General features: G+C 34.2%; 1 protein-coding gene across 1 annotated transcript in view; it reads left to right on the plus strand.

Annotated features, from left to right (window-relative positions):
• DNAJC1 (DnaJ heat shock protein family (Hsp40) member C1) overlaps window positions 1-24,121 on the plus strand; it is a 196,673-nt gene that overhangs the window by 103,110 nt on the left and 69,442 nt on the right. The window contains exon 8 of the mRNA XM_044762094.2: window positions 6,667-6,830. Coding sequence (XP_044618029.2) covers window positions 6,667-6,830 — 164 coding nt within the window. The remainder of the gene's footprint in view (window positions 1-6,666; window positions 6,831-24,121) is intronic.

A 24,121-nucleotide genomic window follows, 5' to 3' on the forward strand; every position in this document is an offset into this window, starting at 1 on the left:
AAAATTTGGTAGAATTCTCTGGTGAAACCATCTAAGCCTGCATATTTCTTTTTGGGAATCTTTAAATTACAAACTAAATTTCCTTTATAGTTACAGGGCTATTCAAATATCTGCTTAGTGTGTCTAACTCATGGGTGAGTTAGAGTACGGTCGTCCCTGCGTATCTGCAGGCAATTGGTTCCAGCACCCCCCTTGGATACCAAAATCTGCTGATACTCCAGTCCCTTAGTTGTCCCCTATATCCCAAAATGCAGAACCTGTGGATACAGAGGGCCAACTGTAGTTTATATTTTTCAAGTAATTGGTCAGTTTCATCTAAGTTTTCAAGTTTATGTGTGTAGAGTTTTTCATAATGATTTCTTACTATCCTTTTGATGTCTGCATGTCCTGTTAGTAATTTCTCCTGTTTCAGTGCTATCATTGGTAACTTTTTGTTTTCTCACTTTTTTCTTTGTCAGTTTCACCAGATGTTTGTCAGTTTTATTGATGTGTTCAAAAAACTAGTTCCTTGTTTCATTGATTTTCTCTATTGCTTTAGTTTTCAGTTTCATTGATTTCTGTTCTTATTTTTATTATTTCTTCCTTCTGCTTGCTTTGGGCTTCTTTTGATCTTTTTTTTTTTAGCTTCTTGTTGTGGAAGCTTAGATTATTGACTTGAGGGTTTTCATCTTTTCTGATGTAAGCTCTTAGTGCTATAAATTTTACTCAGCACTATTTTGGCATGCCCCACATATTTTGATATATTTTATTTTCATTTGATTCAGTTCATTTTTTTCTTCAGATTTCTTCTTTGATACATGGATTATTCAGAAGTTACGTTGTTTACTTTGCAAGTATTTGAGGATTTTCCTTTTATCTTTCTGTTATTGATTTCTAGTTTGATTCCATTTTCATCAGAAAGCCCATTCTGTATAATTTCAATTCATTTAAATTTGTTGAAGTGTGTTTTATGATCCACGATATGGTCCATGTTAGTATATGTTCCATGGGCATCTGAAAAGAATGTGTGTTCTGTTGTTGAATGGAACATTCTATAAATATAAATTAAATCCAGTTGGTTGATGGTGTTGTTGAATTCTTCTATATCCTTGCTGATTTTGTTTAGTTATCCTATCAGTTGTTGAGAGAGGGATGTTGAAGTCTTTGACCGTAATTGTGAATTTGTTTATTTCTCCTTTTAGGTCCATTGTTTTTTGTGTCCTGTAGTTTGCAGCTCTGTTGTTCGGTGCATACATACACATTTAGGATTGTTGTGTCTTATTGGTGGCTTGACCTTTCTTATCATTATATAATCTCTCTCTCTTTCCCTGGTAATTTTCTTTGCTCTCAAGTCTACTTTACCTGATATTAATATAGCTACTCCTGCTTTCTTTTGATTAATGTTTGTACGGTATATCTTTCTCAATTTATTTGCTTTCAAACACCATATTGTTATATTTGAAATGAGTTTCTTATAGGTAGCATATATGTAGGTCATGACTTTTCATCCACTGTACCAATCTCTTTTAATTGGTGTATTTAGACCATTTTATTTAATGTAATTATTGATATGTTAGGGTTTAAGTCTGCCATTTTATTTTTTGTTTTCTATTCTTTCTGTTTTTTATTTGTCTGTTTTCTTCTTCTTGCTTTCCTGTTGATTACTTGAATATTTTTTTAGAATTCCATTTGGGTTTATCTATTGTAGTTTGTTTAGTATATCACTTTGTATAGCTTTTTTCATCAGGCTTTAGGTATTATGTTACATATACATAACCTATCACAATCTACTGGTGTTAACAACATACCATTTCAAGTGATGTATAGAAACATTACCTCCCTTCACATCCCTTTACGTCTCCCAGTTATAGTTGTCTTCAAGATTTTCTCTACATACATTGAATGTTATAATTTTGATTCAGCTGTCAAACGTAACTTAGAAAACTCAAGAGGAGCTGGAAAATCTATTGTATTTACTCATATTTTTACTCTTTCTCTTGTTCTTTCTTTCTTCCCATTGTTTTAAGATTTTTTCCTTTTATGATTTCCTCTCTGTTTAGAGAACATCCTGTAGCCATTATTACCAGATAGGTCTGCTGGTAACAAATTATCTTAGTATTTCTTCATCTGCAGATGTCTTGGTTTCCCTTTTATTCCTGAAGGATACTTTTACTGGATATAGAAGTTTGAGTTGACAGTTCTTTTCTTTCAGCACTTGAAAAATGTTGTGCCACTTCCTTTTGGTCTACCTGTTTTTTGATGCAAAATATACTGTAATTTGAATTGTTTTTCCACTACAGGTAAGGTCTCATGTTTCTCTTGCTACTTTTAAGATATTTTTCTTCTTTATTTTTCAAAAGTTTGACTCTGACAATCTTGGCATGGAAATCTTGGGATTTATCTTGTTTGGGATTCACTCAGCTTCTTGAATGTATAGGTTTATGTCTTTTGCCAACTTTGGCAAGCTTTCAGGCATTATTTCTTTGAATACTCTTTCAGCCCTACCCTCTTTTTCTCTTTTAGGAATTTTGTGACATATATGACATATATGGTAGATCTTTTGTTATAGTTCCCAAAGTCCCCAAGGCTCTGATCATCTTTTTTTTCAATCTGTTTTCTCTGTTTTTCCAGATTGGGCAAATTCTATGATTCTGTTTTTAACTACACAGATTCTTTTCTCTGTCTGCTCCCTTTTTCTGTTGAGCCCTCATCCATTAGGTTTTTAATTTTAGTTATTATATTTTTCAGTTCTGATATTTTCATTTGGTTCTTCTGTATATCTTGTGTTTCTTTGCTCTTTACTTTATTCTTCATTTGCTTTAAGAATGTTTATTATTGCGTGTCAAACCATTTTTATATGGCTGCTTTAAAATCCTAGTCAGATGATTTGGATATCTCTTTCATCTTGTTGTTGGCATCTGTTGATTATCTTTTTCATTCAAATTGAGATGTTCTTGGTATGGTGAGTGATTTTTTATTAAAACTTGGACATTAGGGTATTATGTTATAAGACTCTGGATCTTATTTAAATCTTCTGTTTTACGTGATGTTCTCTGACAAAGCTTTAGCAGCGGAAGGGGAGTGTCACTGTCTAGTTATGGTCAGGTAGGGGTAGAAGTCCAGGTTCCCTTCATGACCTGTATTACAGCTGAGGGGGAAGGTGGCTGGGAATCCTCTCTGGGTTGGGTGGGTGTGGGTGTTCCTGCTTGCCAGTAGGCCTCCACTAATAAGACCCTGGCTGTGATAAGCAAGAATGCCTATTTATATGCCCCACCTGGCCTCTACTGTTACTGTAGAGAGATGCCTCATTAGTGCTGGGCACTTGTGAAAGCCCTGACTGTCCTCTAGGCTTCCTTCAAAACCACCCTGGCAGGGACAAAGAGGGACACCTCATTATCTCTGGGTGGATGTGGAAATCCAGGCTCCCACTTGCTCTCTCCTGACCTCACAGGGGAAGGAGGATCCTCATTACCTCTTAGTAGGGATGAAAGTCTGGCTTACTATGCAGCCTTCTCCCATATCACCCTGGTGGGAAGATTGGAGTGCCTCATTACAGCCTTACAATGGCAGAAGGCTAGGATTCCCATTAGCTTTCACTGACATGGGAGAGGAGTGTGGTCACAGTTTTTTCTGTCTTGATTGCCTAAAGTAGATCAGTTGTTATCTAAAAATTTTGTCTTTCTGTTCTGTCGCTTTTCTGGTCCCTTGGCTGGAGAAAGAAGTTGTTTGTTTTGTTGTTGTTGTTATTGTGTGTCTGTGCCTGTTAGTGTTTCTGAGTTAGCGGCTTCTCTAGCACCTAGTTTGGGATATATGAGGCCACAAGAAAACCCAGAGAACTTACCACCTTGGTTGTTCATTGGATCCTGCCATACCTAGCTGGTCTGTCTTCTCTCCGAGATCCAGATTCTTCTTGTGTTTGTTTCATATATAACATTTAGGATTTTCAGTTTTTCTTAGTGGGAGAACTATGGAAAAGTACTTCTACTCCATTTTTCCAGAAGTGGAAGCTTTGTATTACTTTTTTAAAGTGATTTTTAAAATGCTTATTTAAAAAGACATCAAACACCTAAATGTGATGAAACATCCCAGAAATAAATACAAACAACCAGATTTATTTGCTTCTTGTTTATAACTGAGTTTCTATAAACAGCAAAAATTAGTACTGATGAGATGGTTTCTGGCTAATGTGTGTTTTCCCTTAGCAGTGCTTTATTATTCAAAACAAATTGAGAGGAGCTGAGTAATGTGACAGACTTGATAAGGAGTCAGTTATATGACTTCTTCCTGTTTTCTGAAAAGTAGTTTTGAAAAACAAAAACCTGGCCTCCTATTTGGGCTTATGGTCACGCTGTATTAGATTTCTGATAACTTTATATTATACTCACATCATTTAAGTTACTAATTTCCACTGTGGTATCAGGGTTTTTTCCCCAAGTCACCATCTCAAAAGGCTGAAAGTGTAAAGATCTTGAACAATATAAGGTGAAATATCGTAATATATATTACTAATATATATTATGTATGGTAATATATAAGGTAAATATAGAGACCATTTATTTTCTAGTTAGGGTAATGTCCTTTTTAACTAGAACTGTTCCCACAGCACTATACTCTTAATGTACATTATTTATTATTTTTTTTTTACATTTCACGAATCCCTTTAATGTCTTGCTTATTAGAACACAGCTCAATTCTCATATGTATTTCTGTGCTCAATCTGTTGCAATAGGCTGTTTTGATTGAAGCATATGAAGAAAATTCAGCCTCACATAGACTTGCAGTTAGAAAAAGGTGCAATACTTTATTAGCCTTTACAGGTAACTGTGGATTATTTTTTGCCAGTACGTCAGAACTTGAAAAGTAATAGTTTTTTGAAGATGAGTTGCAAAGCAAAATCTGAAGCCATATCAATGAGTTTTTCTTACACTAATTACATTAAAATTTATTGGCCTATTTTGCACTTTGAATGGATCTTTTACCCATGTGTAATTTTGTTAAATTATACATTGGTCACTTGGAAAATTTTAGTACACTGAATTAAGCAGCTCTCCTTAATGTTGATATGCTATCAAAAATTACATTTGTTAATATCACTACCAATGTCATCATAAGAAAGAAGTTTTAAAGCCCACTGTGGCAGATAAAGTTTTGCAAAATTCTGATTTTCACCTGAAAGTTCAAGTATTGTCATTGGCAACAAAGAATATCAATTGATTTCTTGAAGTTTGTACATTATTTTTGACCATTTTTTTCTGTTGGGCTGCTTATCCTCTTGTCAATTTATAAAATCTCTTTATGTATTCTACATATCAGTCTTCTGTTTGTACTCTGAATTGTAGACGTTCTGTCCAAATCTGTTATTTCTCTCTTCATTTGTTTATTCTATCTTTTATCTTTTTTTAATAGCATCTGGGTTTTCAGTCTCAGATAAGATTTCCTCATCCTTTAAATTGTACAGGTAGTTTTTTAGATTTCGTTTTACATGATTTTTATTCTTTTGCTTTTTAGGGTCAAATATCTTATCTGACCAAGATTTATTGTAAATGGTGTAAGATTTTGTCCAGTTTTCTTTCAAATGGATAGCGAGTTGTGCCAGCATCATGTATTAACTCCTTTTCCCACTGAATTGAAACATTTATGGATTCTCTATTCTCTTCTGGGAATTTGCCTATTCATATGCCAATATCATAATTTTATTACACTGGCATTATAGTATTTGCAAACACCCACACACAGACAGGATGATAAAGATGTGGTTATAAGGCTGGGATGGTGGGTTGACAATAGTAATTAAGAATGGAGTTGCTTCTCAATGTTAACTCTCTAATCAAAATAGGATTTAATGAAGAGGCCACTTGATAGTCATCTATTGATAACAACCTCTGATGCTGCCAGATTACGTTTTGCCTTTGTCAAATATTGAAAAGATGAATATATACCATTTATTAAGAGCCAATTTTGTGCCAAGTAGTATGTTAGGGGATATATAATTTTCCTCATGTCAACTTTATAAGGTTAGATTTAGCTCTCTTTTACAGATGAGAAAATGGACGTTTGTTCTCAGGGCTGAGTTACTTGCCCAATATTATTTAACTATTAGATTGTAAAGATAAGATTGAAACGCTAATGACCAGGCTGTTTCCATTGTGCCAGAATGAAATGTTTCATAAAAAATACTTTGAAAACTAAAGATGTATACAAACTGATATGGTGGTTTTATCATAATCATCATCTGATCATGAGTTTTATTTAAAAACAATGCAGTGAGGGGGCTGGCTCTGTGGCCGAGTGGTTAGATTCACACTCTCTGCTTCGGCAGCCCAGGGTTTTCCCAGTTCAGATCCCAGGTGTGGACCTAGCACCGCTCATCAAGCCATGCTGAGGTGGTGTCCCACATAGTACAACCAGAAGGACCTACAACTAGAATATACAACTATGTACTGGGGGCTTTATGGAGAAGAAGAAGAAAAAGGAAGATTGGCAACAGATGTTCGCTCAGGTGCCAATCTTAAAAAAAAATGCAGTGGATAATGCACATAAAACTTAGCAGCTAACTATTTATAGCAAAGCAATTCTATTTTGATGAAAGAACAATATTTATGTGTTCTTTCAAGATATGGTCTATGAATAAAATTTTAGAAATTCTCTTTATTCTTTTATTAATTGGTTCTTTTAAACATTTTTTAGAGCAGAAGAAAGTTAAAGTAAAAAAACCAAAACCTGAATTTCCTGTATATACGCCTTTAGAAAGTGCCTACATTCAGTCTTATGATCATGGAACTTCTATAGAAGAAATTGAGGAACAAATGGATGATTGGCTGGAAAACAGGAACAGATCACAGAAAAAACAGGTAAATAAACTTTAAAAAATGTGTCTGATTGAGTAAAATACATACAGAAAAGTGCATAAAGTATACCGCTCAGTGAACTGTCATAAAGTGAACCAAGTTAACCATTGCCAAGATCAAGAAATAGAACGTTGCCAACGTCCAGAAGCCTCATTCATACTTGCTCTTGGTTACTCCCTTTCTTTTCTTCCACAAGGATAAAGATTATCCTGACTTCTAACACCGTAGATTAGTTTTACCTGCTATTTGAGGTTTATAAATGGAATCATCCTGTCTTAGTGCCTTCGGGCTGCTATAACAAAAATGTAATATGGTGGGTGGCTTAAACAAACATTTATTTCTCACACTTCTGATTATTGGCAAGTCCAAGATCAAGATGCCAGCAGATGTGATGTCTGATGAGGGCCTTCCTCCTAGTTCATAGACAGCAGCCTTCTTGCTGTGTCCTCACATGGCGGAAGAGGTGAGAGAGCTCTCTGGGGTCTCTTTTAAAAGCTGACTAATACCATTTTTGAGGGCTCCACCCTTGTGATCTAATCATCTCCCAAAGGCCCCCACCTCCTAATACCATCACATTGGGGGTTAGGATTTCAACATATGGGTTTGGGTGGGGGGGTTGGGGCACATAAACGTTCAGTCTGTAGCACATCCCATATGTACTCTTTTGCATCTGCTTTCCTCTATTCAATATTATATTTGTGAGATTTGTCCATTATTGTGTGTAACAGTTTGTTCATTTCCATTGCTATATAACAGTCCATTTAGAAATACGGCGTAATTTATTTTTGTTGGAGATGTGTGTTGTTTCCAGTTTTCAGCTATAATGAGTAATTTTCCTGTGAACATTATTGTACTTTTAGTACACATATGTGTAAATTTATTTTTCTAGAGTTAAGTTGCAGGGTCAACTTCAGTAAGTATTTCTAAACAGTTCTTTTTTTTTTTTAATGTTTGCATCAATTTATACTGTAGTAGCAGGATTTGAAAATTCCAGTTACTCTATATCTTTGCCAACACTCGGTCAAGTCTTCTGTATTTTGACCATTCTGGTAGGTGTGTAGGGATATCTACGTATGGTTTAATTTTCGTATTCTTTGATGAATAAGATTGAACACCTTTTCCTATGTTTATTGGACACTGATATCCTCCTACGTGAAGTGCCTTTTCAAGCTTTTTTTTATTGTGTTGCCTGTGTTTTTTCATACTGATTTGTAAAGAATTCTTTATATATTTCAGAAATGAGTCTTTGGCACATATTTTCTCCCACTCTGGCTTGCCTTTCCACTCTCTTAATGGTGTCCAGAGTTACTAATTTTAATCATCCATCTTTTCCTTTCCCTTATTTGGTGTTTTTTGTGTTGTGTTCAAGAAATATTTTCCCACCTCAAAGTCCTAAAGATATTTCCAAATCCTTCTGGAAGCTTTAATATTCTACTTTTTACATTTAGATCAGTAATCCCCTAGAATTGATTTTTGTGTCTGGTGTGAAGTAATGATCAAGTTTAATTTTTTTTTCAAAAGTTTTCCAGACCAATTGGCCCAAGACCAATTAGTGAAAAGACTGCTTCCTACAGTTCTAAAAATGCCACCTTTATCATGAAACAAGGGTCCATAACTGTGTGGGTCTGTTTTCAGACTTTCTGCTTGGTTTCCTTAATCTACTTGTCCATCCTTGTGCTGATGCCACATGATCTTAATTACCGTAGCTTCTTAATAGGTATCTGGTACAGTAATTTTCCAGCTTTGTTTTCCTTCTCTAAGATTGCACTTTACATTTTCATATCAATTTTAAAAGTATCTTGTCATTTTCCACAAATTATTCAACTGAGATATTCAAATAGGATTACATTGAATATGCAGATCAATTTTGGAAGAATTGCCATCCAGACAGCATTGACTGTACAACCCATGAATAAATCCATTCTTTCAAAAATTTGTTTTAAATAATGCGTTGCAGCTTTTTTGTGTGTATTGCACATTTTTTCTTGCACTGGGTATTTTCTGGGTACTTAGTGTTTTTAGATAATATTGTATGTGATATTGTTTCTTAAATTTCACTTCCTAATTACATTTGATATATAGAAATACAGTTGTTTTTTGTATAATGACCTTGTATCCAGCAACCTTGCTAAATTTTTTAAATTCTAATAATTTCTCTGAATATTATATACTTTTTTTCTTTTGTGCTGATAAAGAACTCCATACACGTATACTAGAAGTCATGGTAATAAGTATCCTTGTTTCATTTCCAATCTCAGTAAAAGCTTTAATCATTGGAATTTTTTATTTCATCATTAACATTATTTATTAAATTTATATCATTTCACTATTAAGTATGACATATGCTATAGGCTTTTTATAGCATTTTTATTGAGATGTACTTCACATAACATAAAATTCATCATTTAAGAGTGCACACTTCGGTGGCTTTAGTGTATTGACCATGTTGTGCAACCATCACTGCTTTCTAATTTGAGAAGTTTCCTCACACCAAAAAAATAAACAACCTTCACTTGTTAGCAGTTACTCCGATTCTCTACTCTTCCCCTCCCTGACAACCACTAACCTACTTTTTGTCTCTATGGATTTCCTATTCTAGACATTCCATGTAATTTGAATCATGGAATACGTGGCCTTTTGTGTTTGGCTTAGCATAATATTTTCAAGGTTTATCCATGTTGTTGTATTTAACAGTACTTCATTTCTCTTATGGCTGAATAATATTTCATTATATGGATCTATTTCATACTCTTTATTCATTCATCAACTAATGGACATTTGGTTTGATTCTTCTTTTGGGCTGCCATAAATAAAGATGCTATGAATATTCACTTACAAGTCTTTCTGCAGACATATGTTTTGTAGTTTCTCTGTGGATTATAATTAATATCTTAATTTATAATAATCTAGTTAGGATTAATGCCAGTTTAGTTTCACTAGTGTACAAAAACTTTCCCCCTTGTAATCTATTATTGTCACAGATTAAAGCTTTATATATTTGTGCCTGTCAAGCTAGATTTGTTATTATTGCTTTATACAGCTGTCTTTTAATGAGATAAAAAAAGAAAAGGAATTACAAAAAAAATACATTTGTATTGTCTTTTATATTTACCTGTGTACTTACCTTTCCTGGTGTTTATTCCTTCATATGCCATTGAGTTACTGTCTAATGTCCCTTCATTTCATTCTGAAGGACTTCCTTTAGCAGTTATAGGCCCAGACTGCTAGCAACAAATGCTCTCACTTTTTGTTTATCTGGGAATGTCTTGATTTCTCCTTCATTTTTGAAGCATAGTTTTGCCTAATAAATAATTTTGGGTTGACTTTTTTCTTTCAGCACTTTGAATACATCATCCCACTACCTTCTGACCTCCATTGTTTCTGATTAGAAATCAGATGTTAATCTTATTGAGGATCCCTTGTAAATGATGAGTTGCTTCCCCTTTCCTTTTTTCAAGATTCTCTCTTTCTCTTTAGCTTTGGACAGTTTGATTATGATGTATGTAGTTATGGAGCTCTTTGAGCTTATCCTTTTAGAGTTCATTGAGCTTCAAATTTTAGAAATATTTGACCTTCCTTCTTCAAATACTCTCTCTTTCTCTTTCCCCCATCACTCATCCTTCCTCTCTTTTCCTCCTTCTCATCACTTGCATTATGCATATGCTGATATGCTCAATGTATCCCACAGGCCTCTGAGGTTTTGTTTATTGTTCTTCATTCTCTTTTCTTTCTGTTCCTCAGACCAGATAATCTCAACGAATCTGCCTTTAAGTTTGCTGATTCTTTCTTTTACCTGTTTAAATCTGCTCTTGAGCCCCTCTAGTGAAATTTTCATTTATTACACTTTTCAACCTCAGAATTTCTATTTTATTCCTTTTATGAATTTTTATCTGTTTATAGATGTTCTCAATTACGTAACACGTTGTTCTCATACTTTCCTTTAGTTCTTTAAACATGATTTCCTTCAGTTTGTTGACATATTTAAAATAGCTGATTTAAAACTTTTGTCTGGAAAGTCCATTGTCTGGTCTTCCTCAGGCAGTTTCTATTTATTTATTTTTCCTTTGTATGGACCATACTATATTGTTTCTTTGAAGGCCTTGTAATTGTTGTTGTTGAAGACTGGCTATTGTGAATATTATAAATTAGCATCTCTGGAAATCAGATTCTCTTCTCTTTCCAGGATTTGTTGTTATGTTGGACTTATTGTACTTTTTTGTTTGTTAGTGACTTTTATGAACTAATTCTATAAACTTTCTGGGGGTTTTTGTCATATATGGCCACTGAAGTCCCTGTTTGATTAGCTTAGCGATCATCTAATAATTGGACAGAGATTTCCTTAAATGCTTGGAGCCGAAAATTCTTCCAGTCTTTGCCATGGACTCTGTGTATGTGTTGGGACTCACCTTCCATACTCAGAAAGACAGTTTGCAGCTCTGCCTTAGCCTTCTCTTTCTGCTTGCAAAGGGCCTCAAGCTCAGCAGCAGGTGAGAACTTAGGTCCCTCTCAGGTCTTTTTTGAGCATGCTCACAGCCCTGGGCACGTATGTGACCTACATCCAGAAATGCGAGAGCATCTCATTTGTCAGCCTTTTTTCCCAAGCTTTTTGATTAATCTATTGTTTGCCCAACTGTTTTCTGTCACTTTAGGCAGCAGTGGCTAAGATACAGTAGTCCCCCCTTATCCACGGTTTCACTTTCCAAAGTTTGTTACCTGTGGTCAACCACAGCCTGAAGATATTCAATGGAAAAGTCCAGGAATAAACAATTCAAGTTTTAAATTGTGTGCCGTTCTGAGTAGTGTAATAAAATCTTGCACTGTCCCACTTCGTCCTGCCCAGGACATAAATCATCCCTTTGTCAGCATAGTCACACTATGTATGCTACCTGCCCGTTAGTCACTTAGTAGCTGCCTCAGTTATCACATCAACTGTTGCAGTGTCACAGTGCTTGTGTTCAAGTAACCCTTATTTACTTAATAATGGCCCCAAGCACGAGTAGTGACGCTAGCAATTAGAATATGCCAAAGAGAAATTATTGTTGTTAATCTCTTACTATGCATAATTTATAATAAACTGTATCATAAGTATGTATGTATAGGAAAAAACGTAGAATATGTAAGGTTCAGTACTAGCCGTGGTTTCAGGCCTCACGGGGGGTTTTGGAATGTATCCTCCTCAGATAAGGGGGGATTACTGTGTGAGTCTGTAAAAGTTTCAACATATGGCCCTGGGGAAGCAGCTTTTACTTTAGCATTAGGCCAGTTTTGAGTTAGGGAAAATAGAGACAAGCCTTTTGAACTGGGATTCCAGGGAGCCACCAGACAGGTCAGAACACATAATTATAATTCTTTGCAAATTAGTTCATTCTGCTTCCTCCTGTATCAAGAATACAGCTGTTGTCACAGATAGTGCTGAGCTGTGGAACAGGAAATAGGACTGGGGTAAGTTAAAGTACCACAGAGTTCACTGCTGTTATCAAGAATCAGCTGTTTTTCTTGAATCCACATTATCCATGGTGCTGTAAGCCTTTGGTTAATTTCTCGATTTCAGAAAAAGTTGATTCTGATAGTTTGTTGCTTTTACAGAGAGGTGGAATTTGGAATTCTTTACTCTGGCGTTTTCATTGACATCACTCTAGGTGTTTTAAAAATCAAATTAAGTTCTCTTCCTAGTTTTGGTAAGAATTCTTATTTATTAGAAATGAATGTTGTCAAATGTTATCAAATACTTTTTTCTGCATCAATTAAGATGATTGCATGCTTTTTTACCTTTATTTTGTTAATGAGATGAATTACCGTGGTTGTTTTTCTCACATTAAACCCCTGTGCTTTCCTGGAATAAGTAACATTTTATTTGATTTGATTTGCTAATATTTTGTTTAGGATTTTTGCTTTTATGTTTGTGAGAGGGATTGGCCTGTGATTTTCTTTTCTTATAATACCTTTGTCAGGTTGGGTGTCAGTCATATGCTGGCCTTATAAAATACGGATTGTTTCTTCTTTTTTTTAATTTTTAATTTTGAAATAATTTTGGATTCATAAGAAGCTGCGAAGACAGTACAGAGATTTCCTATGTACCTTTCACTGAGTTTTCCCTAATGGTTACCTCTTATGTTAGTTACAATACAATTTCAAAACCGAGAAATTGACGTTAGTACAATGTCTGTGTATAGTTGTATGCCATCTTATCATGTGTAGATTTGTGTAACAACCACACTGCAATCAAGATAGAGAAATATTTAAAATATAGCACACAAATATACCACTCATGCTTCTTTGTATTCACACCCGTCCCCTCCCCTTCTCCTTAACCTCTGACAACTGCTGATTTATTTTCCCTCTAGTTTTGTCATTTTGAGAATGTTATATAAGTAGAATCATTGACTATGTGATCTCTTAAGATTGACTTCTTTTGTATGCCTTTTATTTTTCTTTCTTTTTAATGAGGTATAATTGACATATAACATTATATTAGTTTCAGGTGTACAACATGATGTGATATTTGTATATATTAAGAAATGATAACCACAATAAATGTAGTTAACGTTTGTCACCATACTGCTACAATTTTTTGTGTGATAAGAACTTTTAAGATTTACTGTCCTAGCACCTTTCAAATATGCAATACAGTATTATTAACTGTAGTCAGCATGCTGTACATCACATGCCCATGACTTATTTACTTTATAACAGGAAGTTCGTGCCATTTGACCCCCTTCACTCATTTCACCCACTCACCACCCCCGCCCCACCTCTGGTAGACATCAATCTGTTCCTTTTATCTGTGAGTTTACTTGTTTTTGTTCTTGTTTTTTTTTAATTCCTGTAAAAAAAAAAGGGAGATTGTAAGTGAAACCATACAGTATTTGTCTTTCTCCGTCTGACTTATTTCACTTAGCATAATGCCCTTAAGGTCCATCCATGGTATCACAAATGGCAAGATTTCCTTCTTTTTTTATGGATTAATAATATTCCCTTGTGTGTGTATGTATGTATCACATTTTCTTTATCCATTCATCCATCAATGGACATTTAGGTTTTTTCCATAACTTGGCTATTTTAAAAAATCCTGTGGTGATTGTGAGAGTGCATATATCTTTTCAAGTCAGTGTTTTAATTTTCTTCAAAAAAATACCCAGAAGTGGAATTGCTGGATCATATGGTAGTTCTGTTACCACCTACAAACATAGGTTCTTTACCTGCCACACAACAGGGGCCAAATAAAAACTGGAACGCCAGGCTTATGGCAAGGAAAGGGTTTTTATTTCGGGTGACATCAGCCAGGAGATGACAGTGAGCCCTCAAATTTGTCCTGTTTTGTCTCCCTGAAAGAGGGGAGGCGGAGGTTTTAAAGGTTTGTGAGGAATGTGGCTGCTTGTAGTGGGTGGGGGGAGTCAGTGGCCTTGCTGGTCAGAGCTTTCCCACCAGCCTGCGTTAGGCCTTGGGAGGCTGTTTGCAGGGAGGAGGAGGAGATGATAAGGAACCCAGGTGGGTGACCTCAGCCTTTTGTCTCCACGGTGGATAGTGGATTCTGGAGCCAGGGAGCCAGGGAGTAGGTGGGGAAAGAGTGCTTTGGTTTTAACCCCATATGTGCTGGGTTTAATGTAGGGGAACTGATATCAGTTCCTGATATTGACATCAGTTCTATTTTTAATTTTGGAGGGAACCTCCACACTGTTTTCCATAGTGGCTGCACCAGTTTACATTCTCACCAGCAGTGTGCAAGGTTTCCCTTTTCTCCACAGCCTCGCCAGCACTTGTTATTTCTCATCTTCTGGATAATAGCCATTCTAACAAGCTTGAGGTGATATCTCATTGTGGTTTTGATTTGTTTTTTCCTGATGACTAGTGATATAGAGCAACTTTTCATGTACCTGTTGACCATCTGTATATCTTCTTTGGAAAAATATCTGTTTAGGTCTTTTGCCCATTTTTTAATTGGGTTATTTGGGGTTTTTTTTGCTTTGAGCTATATGAGTACCTTGTATATTTTTAGATATTAATCCCTTACCAGATGTATCATTTGCAAATATTTTCTCCCATTCAATATGTTGCCTTTACATTTTGTTGATGGTTTCCTTTGCTGTGCAGAAGTTTCTTAGTTTGATGTAGTCCCACTTGTTTATTTTTGCTTTTGTTGCCTTTGTTTTTAGTGTCAAATCCAAAAAATTGTCACCAAGACTGATGTTAAGGAGGTTACTGCTTATGTTTACCTCTAGGAGTTTTATGGTTTCAGGTCTTACGTTCAAGTCTTTAATCCATTTTGAGTTGACTTTGTGTATGGTGTAAGATAGGGATGCAGTTTCATTCTTTTCATGTTATTGTCTAGTTTTCCCAACACCATTTATTCAAGAGATTGTCCTTTTCCCATTGTGTATTCTTGGCTTCTTTATCATGAATTAATTTACCATATATGTGTGGGTTTATTTTTGGGCTCTCTATTCTGCTCCATTGATCTGTGTGTCTCTTTTTGTGCCAGTACCATACTGTTTTGATGATTATAGCTTTGTAATATAGTTTGAAACCAGGGAGCATGATGCCTCCAGCTTTGTTGTTCTTTCTAAAGATTGCTTTGGCTTTTTAGGGTCTTTTGTGGTTCCATAAAACTTTTAGGATTGTTTGTTATATTTCTGTGAAAAATGCTGTTGGAATTTTAACAGGGATTGAATTGAATCTGTAGATTGCTTTGGGTAGTATGGACGTTTTAAGAATATTAATTCTTGTCATGAGCATGGAAAATCTTTCCATTTATTCGTGTCTTCTTCAGTTTCTTTTATCAGTGTCTTATAATTTTCGGTGTACAAGTATTTCACCTCCTTGGTTAAATTTATTCCTAGGTATTTTATTCTTTTTGATGCATTGTAATTGGGATTGTTTTCTCAATTTCTCTTTTGGATAGCTTGTTATTGGTGTATAGGAATGCAATAATTTTTGTATGTTGATTTTGTACGCTGCAGCTTTACTAATTCATTGATTTTTAGGGTTTTTTTGCTTTTTTCTTTTTTAAAGATTGGCACCTGAGCTAACATCTGTTGCCAATCTTGTTTGGTTTCTTTTTCCCTCTTCTCCCCAGTACATAGTTGTATATTCTAGTTGTGAGTGCCTCTGTTCTGCTATGTGGGACACTGCCTCAGCATGGCCTGACGAGTGGTGCCATTTCTGCGCCTGGGATCCAAACTCATGAAACCCCGGGCCACCGAAGCAGAGCTCACAAACTTAACCACTCGGCCACAGGCTGGCCCCTCATTGATTTCTAAGTTTTTTGGTGGATTCTTTAGAGTTTTCTATATGTAATATTATGTCATCTGCAAAAGGTCACAGTTTTACTTATTCCTTCCCAATTTGGATGTATTTCTTTCTTTTTCTTGCTTAATTGCTCTGGCCAGGACTGCCAATACTATGTTGAATAAAAGTGGTGAGAATGGGTGTCCTTGTCTTGCTCCTGATCTTAGAGAAAAGTTTTCGGCTTTTCACTGTTGAGTATGTTAGCTATGGGCTTGTTATATATGGTCTTTATTATGTTGAGGCATATTCTCTCTATACCCACTTTGTTGAGAGTTTTTATCATAAATGTATGTTGAATTTTGTCAAATGCTTTTTCTGCATCTACTGAGATAATCATAAAATTTTTATCCTTCATTTTGTTAATGTGGTGTATCACATTGATTGATTTGCAGTTGTTGAATTGTCCCTGCATCCTTTGAGTAAATTCTACTTGATCATGGTATATGATCCTTTTCATGTATGGTTGAACTCAATTTGCTAATATTTTTTTGAGGATTTTTGCATCTGTCTTCATCAGGGATATTAGCCTGTAATTAATATTTTCTTGTGGCATCCTCATCTGGTTTTGGTATCAGGGTAATGCTGGCCTTGTAAAATGAGTTCAGAATTGTTCTCTCCTCTCCTATTTTTTTAAGAGTTTGAGAAGGATTGTGTTAATTCTTGTTAAATGGTTGGTAGAATTCACCAGTGAAGCTGTCTGATCCTGGAATTTTGTTTGTTGAGGGATTTTTATTACTGATTCAATCTCTTTACTAGTAACTGGTCTGTTTGGCTTTTATATTTCTTTACAAATCAGTCTTGGTTGGTTGTATGTTTCTAGGAATTTATGCATTTCTTCTAGATTGTCCAATTTGTTGGCATATAACTGTTCATGGTAGTCTCTTATGATCCTTTGCATTTCTGTGGTATTAGTTGTAATGTCTCCTCTTTCATTTCTGATTTTGTTTTTTGAGTCCTCTCTTTTTCTTAGTGAGTCTAGCTAAAGGATTGTCAGTTTTGTTTGTCTTTTCAAAGAACCAGCTCTTAGTTTCACTGAGCTTTTCTATTGTCTTTTAGTCTCTTCATTTATTTCCAATCTGGTCTGTGTTATTTCCTTCCTCCTACTAACTTTGGGCTTCATTTGTTCTTCTTTTTCTAGTTCCTAAAGGTGTGACATTAGGTTGTTATTCAAGATTTTTCTTGTTTCTTGATTCAGGCATTTATTGATGTGAACTTCCCTCTTAGAACTGCTTTTGCTGCATCCCATAAGTTTGGTATATTGTATTTCCATGTTCATTTGTCTCAAGATATTTTTTTATTTCTCTTTTGACTTCTTTGACCCATTGGTTGGTTGTTCAGTAGCATGTTGTTTAATCTCCATATATTGTGAATTTTCCAGTTTCCTTCTTGTAGTTGATTTATAATTTCATACCATTTCAGTAGGAAAAGGTGCTTAATGTGATTTCAGTCTTCTTAAATTTATTAAGACTTGTTTTGTGGCCTAACATATGATCTATCCTGGAGAATGTTCCATGTGCACTTGAGGAGAATATATATTCTCTTGCTTTTGGATGAGATGTTCTGTGTTTATCTGCTAACTTCCTCTGGTCTAACATACTAAGGCTGATGTTTCCTTATTGATTTTCTGTCTGGATGATCTAGCCATTGATGAAAATGAGGTATTAAAGTCACCCACTATTATTGTATGCTGTCTATTTCTCCCTTTAGGTCTGTTAATATTTGCTTTATATAGATCTATCTTTATATATATTTGCTTTATGCACATAAGATCCATCCAAGTGTTTGAGAGTATCAGTAGTTTTTTTCCTTTTTATTGCTGAATAATATTCCATGGTATGCATAAACTATAGTTTGTTGAATTATTCACTATTTAAGGACATTTTGATTGTTTCCAATTTTTGCCTGTTACAAATAAAGCTGCTAGAAACACAGTGTTTTGTGTGAGCATCAATTTTTATTTCTCTTAGGTATAGACATGGAAGTGGAGTTGCTGGGTCATATGGTAGCTCTATGTTTAACATTTTGAGGAACTACCAAACTATTTTCCAGAGTACATTGTATGTTCCCTCCAGCAATATATGAGAGATCCAGTTTCTTTGCATCCTCACCAGAGTTTGGCATTGTCACCTTTTTTTTAGTTTATACCTATAGTACACACCTATTCTAATAGGTGTGTAGTGATATCTCATCATGTTTTTAATTTCCTTTTCCCTAGTGATAGTTATGTTGAACATCTGTTCGTGTACTTACTTGTCATCTGGTCTGTCCTCTTCAGTGAATTCTTTCCTCATATCTGTTGCCTCTTTTCTAATTGGATTATTTGCTTTTTTGCTATTTAAGTTTGAGAGTTCTTTACATATTTGTAATATACATCCTTTATCAGATAGTTGGTTTGGAAATATTTTCTTTCAGTCTATAACTTGTCTTTTCATCTTCTTAACAGGATCTTTGGCAGAGCAAAAGCTTTTAATTTTTATAAAGTCCAGTTTATTATTATTTTTCTATGTATTGTTCTTTGGGGTCATGCCTGAAAACTTTTTATCATGCCATAGATCTCAAAGAGTTTCTCCTATGTTTTCTTTTATAAGTTTTATAGTGTTGTAATTTACATTAAATGTATAATCCACTTTAAGTTAATTTTTATATTAAGTGTGAGGTTTATGCCAAGGTCTTTTATTTATTTATGTATTTACTTTTTACCTATGTGTAATCTAATTGCTTCAGCACCATTTGTTTACAAGACTATCCTTTGTTTGTTCTTTATCTGTATTTCCTGGAAGAGTTGCATAAGATTGGAGTTATTTCCTCCATAAATATTTAGTGGAAATCACTGGTAAAGCCATCTGTGTTTTCTTGGAGGGATGATTTTTAATTGGGATCTAATTTCTTTAATACTTATATGATCATTCAGGTGTTACATTTCTTCCTATGTCAGTTTAAGTAAGTTGTGTTTTTCTCAGGAGTTTGTTGATTTGTTTAAATTAGTAAATTTATCACTATAAAGTTGTTCATAGTATCTTTCTGTTTTGATTTGATGTTTATAACAGTGCTGTCCAGTTGAACTTTCTGTTATTATGAAAATGTTAGGTATCTGTGCTGTCCAGTATGGGATGTGACTATTTAAGCACATGAAATTTGGCTAGTGTGACTAAGGAACTAGGTTTTTAATTTTATTGCACTGTAAATCATTTAAATTTTATTTTAAATAGTTTCATGTGGTAAGTGGCTGCCATATTAGGCAGCACACATCTATGAGGTCTTGAATGATTTCCTTCTTTTCTTTCCTGATAGTGAGTATTTGTGCATTTTGTTCTTTCTCCTTCTCTTTCATCAGTCTTTTCGGTTTAAGTTGTTAGTTTTTTTAAAAACAACAATTTTTGCCTTTTTCCAGTCTCTACATTGTATGCTTGTTTTCTACATTACTGATTTCTGCTCTTTTATTATTTCCTTCATTTTACTTTCTTTGAGTTAAATTTATAGTTCTTACCTAACCTCTAAAGATGGAGAGTTACCATACTGATTTGCAGTCTTTCTTGTGATATAAGCATTAAAGGCTATAAATGTCCCTCTAGGAATAGCTTTAGCTATAAAGTCACAAGTTTTAATATTTTGTGTTTTATGTACCATTCAGTTGAAAATATTTCTGATTTTCATTGTGATTGCTTTATTGACCCATAGAATCTTTAGGAGTGTATTTCTTAATTTACAAACACATGAGAATGTTCTAGTTATCCCTTTATTGTTAATTTCCAGCTTAATTGTTTTGTGGTCAGAGAGCACACTCTGATTTCAGTCCTTTGAAATATGTTGAGACTTGATCTATGGACTACTCTTCAGTCAGTTATTTTAAATGTTCAATGTAGTCTTAAAAGAATTGTGTAGCTGTGGGTCAAGTGGTCCGTATATGTCAGTTAGTTAAAGTTTGTCGATTGTGTTTTAAATCATTGGATTAGTAGTGGTTTCGGTCTGCTTCTTTAGCCAGTTACAGTGAGAGACGTATTAGCGTCTGTTACTGAGATTGTAGATTGCTGTTTTCCATACAGCTCTGTCAGATTTTGCTTTCTATACATTGAAGCTCTTGGTGCCTTTCAGTTTTGAATATGTATAAATCAATCAAACTTTTTACCACGTGAAGTATTTCGATTTATTTCTAGTAATGCTTCTTTGCTTTTAATTTTCCTTTGTCTAATATTAATGTAGCTATACTGTCTTTCTTTTGATTTGTGTTTGCAAGATGAATATTTTTTCCATCCTGTCACCCTTTCTATTTCCTTATGTGTTAGATATGCCTCCTGTTATTGTGCAGTTTTAAAAATATAGCCTGATAGTATCTGAATTCACTTGAAGCATTTATTCCACTTTTATTTAATAATGTTGCTGGCCTTTTGAAGTTTAAATCTGCCATCTTCCTGTTTGTTTTTTATTCGTCCTCCCTGGTCTGTGTTCTTTTTTGCTTTCAAATCTTGACTTCTTTAGTATTGATGAACTAATTTTTAATGTTTCATTTGTTCTTCGTGTTTTGTTATTTTTTCCCTCTTCTGTCTTCTTTCATGTTGATACTTTTTTATGTTCTATCTCCCCTTTTAAGCAGCTGTATTATTGATGTGCAAATAACATAAAATAAACTGCACATATTTAAAGTGTACAGTTTAATGCATTTTGACATATATATACATCTCTGAAACCAACGTCAGAATCAAGTTATTGAACAGGTCTCTCACCCCCAGAGGTTTCCTCATGCACCTTTCTACTCTGTCATTCTCAATCCTACACCTATCTCCTGGCAACCACTGATCTGCTTTCTATTAGTGTGGCTTAGTTTACATAATCTAACATACTATGTATATGGAAGCATGCAGTGCATATTCTATTTTGAGATTTATCCATATTTATTCATGGTTCAATAGTTCACCCTTTTAGTGCTAAGTAATAATCTATTGTGTAGGTGTACTACATTTCTTTTTATTAATTTAACAGTTAATGAACATTTGATTTGTTTCTAGTTTCTTGCCATCATAAATAAGCCTGCTATAAAGGTACGTTACAAGTCTTTGTGTGGACATATGCCTTCATTTCTCCTCGGTAAATGCCTTGTAGTAGAATGACTGGGACATGTGATGGTGTATATTTAAATATTTAAGAAGCTGCCAAACTGGTTTCCAGAATGGCTGTTCAATTTTACATTCCCACCAGCACTTATAAGAGTTTCACTTGCTTCACATCTTAGCTAGCCTTTGCCTGTCATCATTCTTTTTAATTTTAGCCATTAGTGGGTATGTGGGAATATGTCATGATTTTAATTTCCAGTTCTCTAATGATTAATAATGCTGAGCATCTTTTTTTTTTTTAAAGATTGGCACCTGGGCTAACAACTGTTGCCAATCTTTTTTTTCTTTTCCTGCTTTATTTCCCAAACCCCGCTGGTACAGTTGTGTATCTTAGTTGCAGGTCCTTCTAGTTGTGGGATGTGGGACACCACCTCAACGTGGCCTGATGAGCAGTGCCATGTCTGCGCCCAGGATCCGAACCCTGGGCCGCCACAGCGGAGTGCACGAACTTAACCACTCGACCACGGAGCCGGCCCCGCTGAGCATCTTTTAATGTGTTTATTTTCCATTCACACATCTTCTTTTGGTGAAGTGTCTGTTCAGATCTATTGCCCATGTTTGTCTTACTGTTGAATTTAAAGTTCTTTATATATTTTAGACACAAGTCCTTTGTAGCCTATATGTTTCATAAATATCTTATCCTAGCTTATGACTTGCTTTTTATTTTAGTAATAGTATCTTTTGAGGAGTGAAAGTTTTAAATTCAAATGCTCAGTTTATTAATTTTTTTCTTTTATACTAAGTTCTTTTTATGTCCTAATTATCTTTGCCAAATTCAAAGTCACTAAGAGTTTCTCCTCTGTTTCCATCTAGAAGTTTTAGAGTTTTAGCTCTTTTATTTAGGTCTATGATTGATTTCAAGTTAATTTTTGCATATGAGGTAAGGGTTGAGGTTCACACTTTTTTTTTTAGTGTATGAGTATCCAATGTTCCAGCACCATGTGTTAAAAAGGTTATCCTTTTCCCATTGAATTGCCATGGTACCTTTACTGAAAATCAGTTGACCATATAGGGTTTATTACTAGGTTCTCTATTCTGTTACTTTATATGTCTATATTTACACCAACACAATTTGTCTTGATAATAAACTATACAATAAGCCTTGAAATCAGATAGTGTAAATCTTTGTTCTTCTGTTCAAAATTTTATTGGCTATTTTAGTTTCTTTACATTTCTATATAAAATTTAGAATCAAGTTGTCAATTACTATACAAATTCTGGAATTTTTATTGGAATTGAATTGAATCTATAGGTAAATTTGGGAGAGTTGACATTTTAACAATATTGAGTCTTTTGATCCATGAACATGGTATATCTCTCATATAAGTTTTCTTTAATTTGTCTTAAGGACTGACAAATTTATACCTAAATATGTCATATTTTTGATAGTATTCTAAACTGTATTTTTAATTTCAATTTCTGGTGATTCTTTATATAGAAATACAATTGATTTTTGTATATTGACCTTTTATCCTGCAACTTTGCTAAACTCACTTATTAGTCCTAGTAACTTTTTTGTAGACTTTGGGATTTTCTACGCAGATGATTCTGTTGCCTGCAAATAGAGACAGTTTTATTTCTTCCTTTCTAGTTTGGAAGCCTTATATATCTTTTTGTTGCCTTTTTCATTGGATACAAACTCCAATCCAGTATTTATTTTAAGTGGTGGGAGAAGACATCCTTGTCTCCTTGATCTTGGAAAGTACTCAATCTTTCACCACTAATGAATTGATTTTAAAATGCTAAACCAGCCTTCCATTCCAGGGACAAACCCCACTTGGGCATTAGGTATTATCATTTTTATGTATTGTGGATTTGGTATGCACATTTCCTTAAAAATTACATCAATGTTCATGAGAGATAGGTCTATAATTTTGTTTTATTTTAATATTTTTGTCTACTTTTCCTGTCAGGTAATTCTTGCCACATAGAATGCATTGGGAAGTGTTCCATCCTCTTCTTATTTGTACAAGCATTTGTGTAGAATTTCATCTATTTTTTCTTGTTAGCTTTGGTAGTTTATGTTTTTGAAGGGATTTGCCTGTTTCGTCTAAGTTGTTGAATGTACTGGCATAAGTTATTTATAATATTCCTTTATTATCAGTTTAATATCCGTAGACTCTGTAGTGATGTCTCCTTTTCCATTTCTGATTTTGGTAATTTGTGTCTTCTGTTTTATTTCTGGTCAGGGTTTCTAGAAGTACATCCATTTTCTGATTTTCTTTAAAAATCCACTTTAGTGTTACTGGTTTTCTCTCTTGTTTTTCAGTCTTGTATGTCATTGATTTCTGCTATTATTTTTTCCTGTCTTCTACTTATTTGGGGTTTAATTTGCTCTTCTTTTTCTAGCTTCTTAAGGTGGAAGCTTAGGTGATTGATTTTGAGAACTTCCTTCTTTTCCAAATGTTAGTGCTATAAATTTCCTCTGAACATTGGTTTATTTAAATATAGAGTTTTATATTTTATGTTTTTGATATTTACATATTTATATTTTAGCTGTATCCCACAAATTTTGATATCATGTTTTTATTCTCATTCAGCTCAAAACAGTCTAATTTCCCTAATGATTTCTTCTTTGACTCGTATTTAGTTTCCTAATAGATAGGTCTTTTCCAACTATCTTTCTGTTAATGGCTTCTGTTTGTATATAGTTTTTTAAATTATTATTATTTAAGTTTACAATTTTTGAAATTTGGGGTGAACATTTAATTCATTTATGTTTAATATTATTACTGACTTTTTGGATTTAGACTTATCTTAATATTTGCTTTCTATTTGTTCCTCTTGTTTTATGGGGTTTTGGGGGTGGTTTTTGATTTGTTTTGCTTTGCTTTGCTTTCCTCACTTGCTTTCTTTTGGAGTGATTAATTTTTAATTTCCATTTCTCCCCTCTCTAAACCT

This window comes from Equus asinus, chromosome 29 (assembly GCF_041296235.1).
Source record: "Equus asinus isolate D_3611 breed Donkey chromosome 29, EquAss-T2T_v2, whole genome shotgun sequence".
NCBI classification, from domain to species: Eukaryota; Metazoa; Chordata; class Mammalia; order Perissodactyla; family Equidae; genus Equus; species Equus asinus.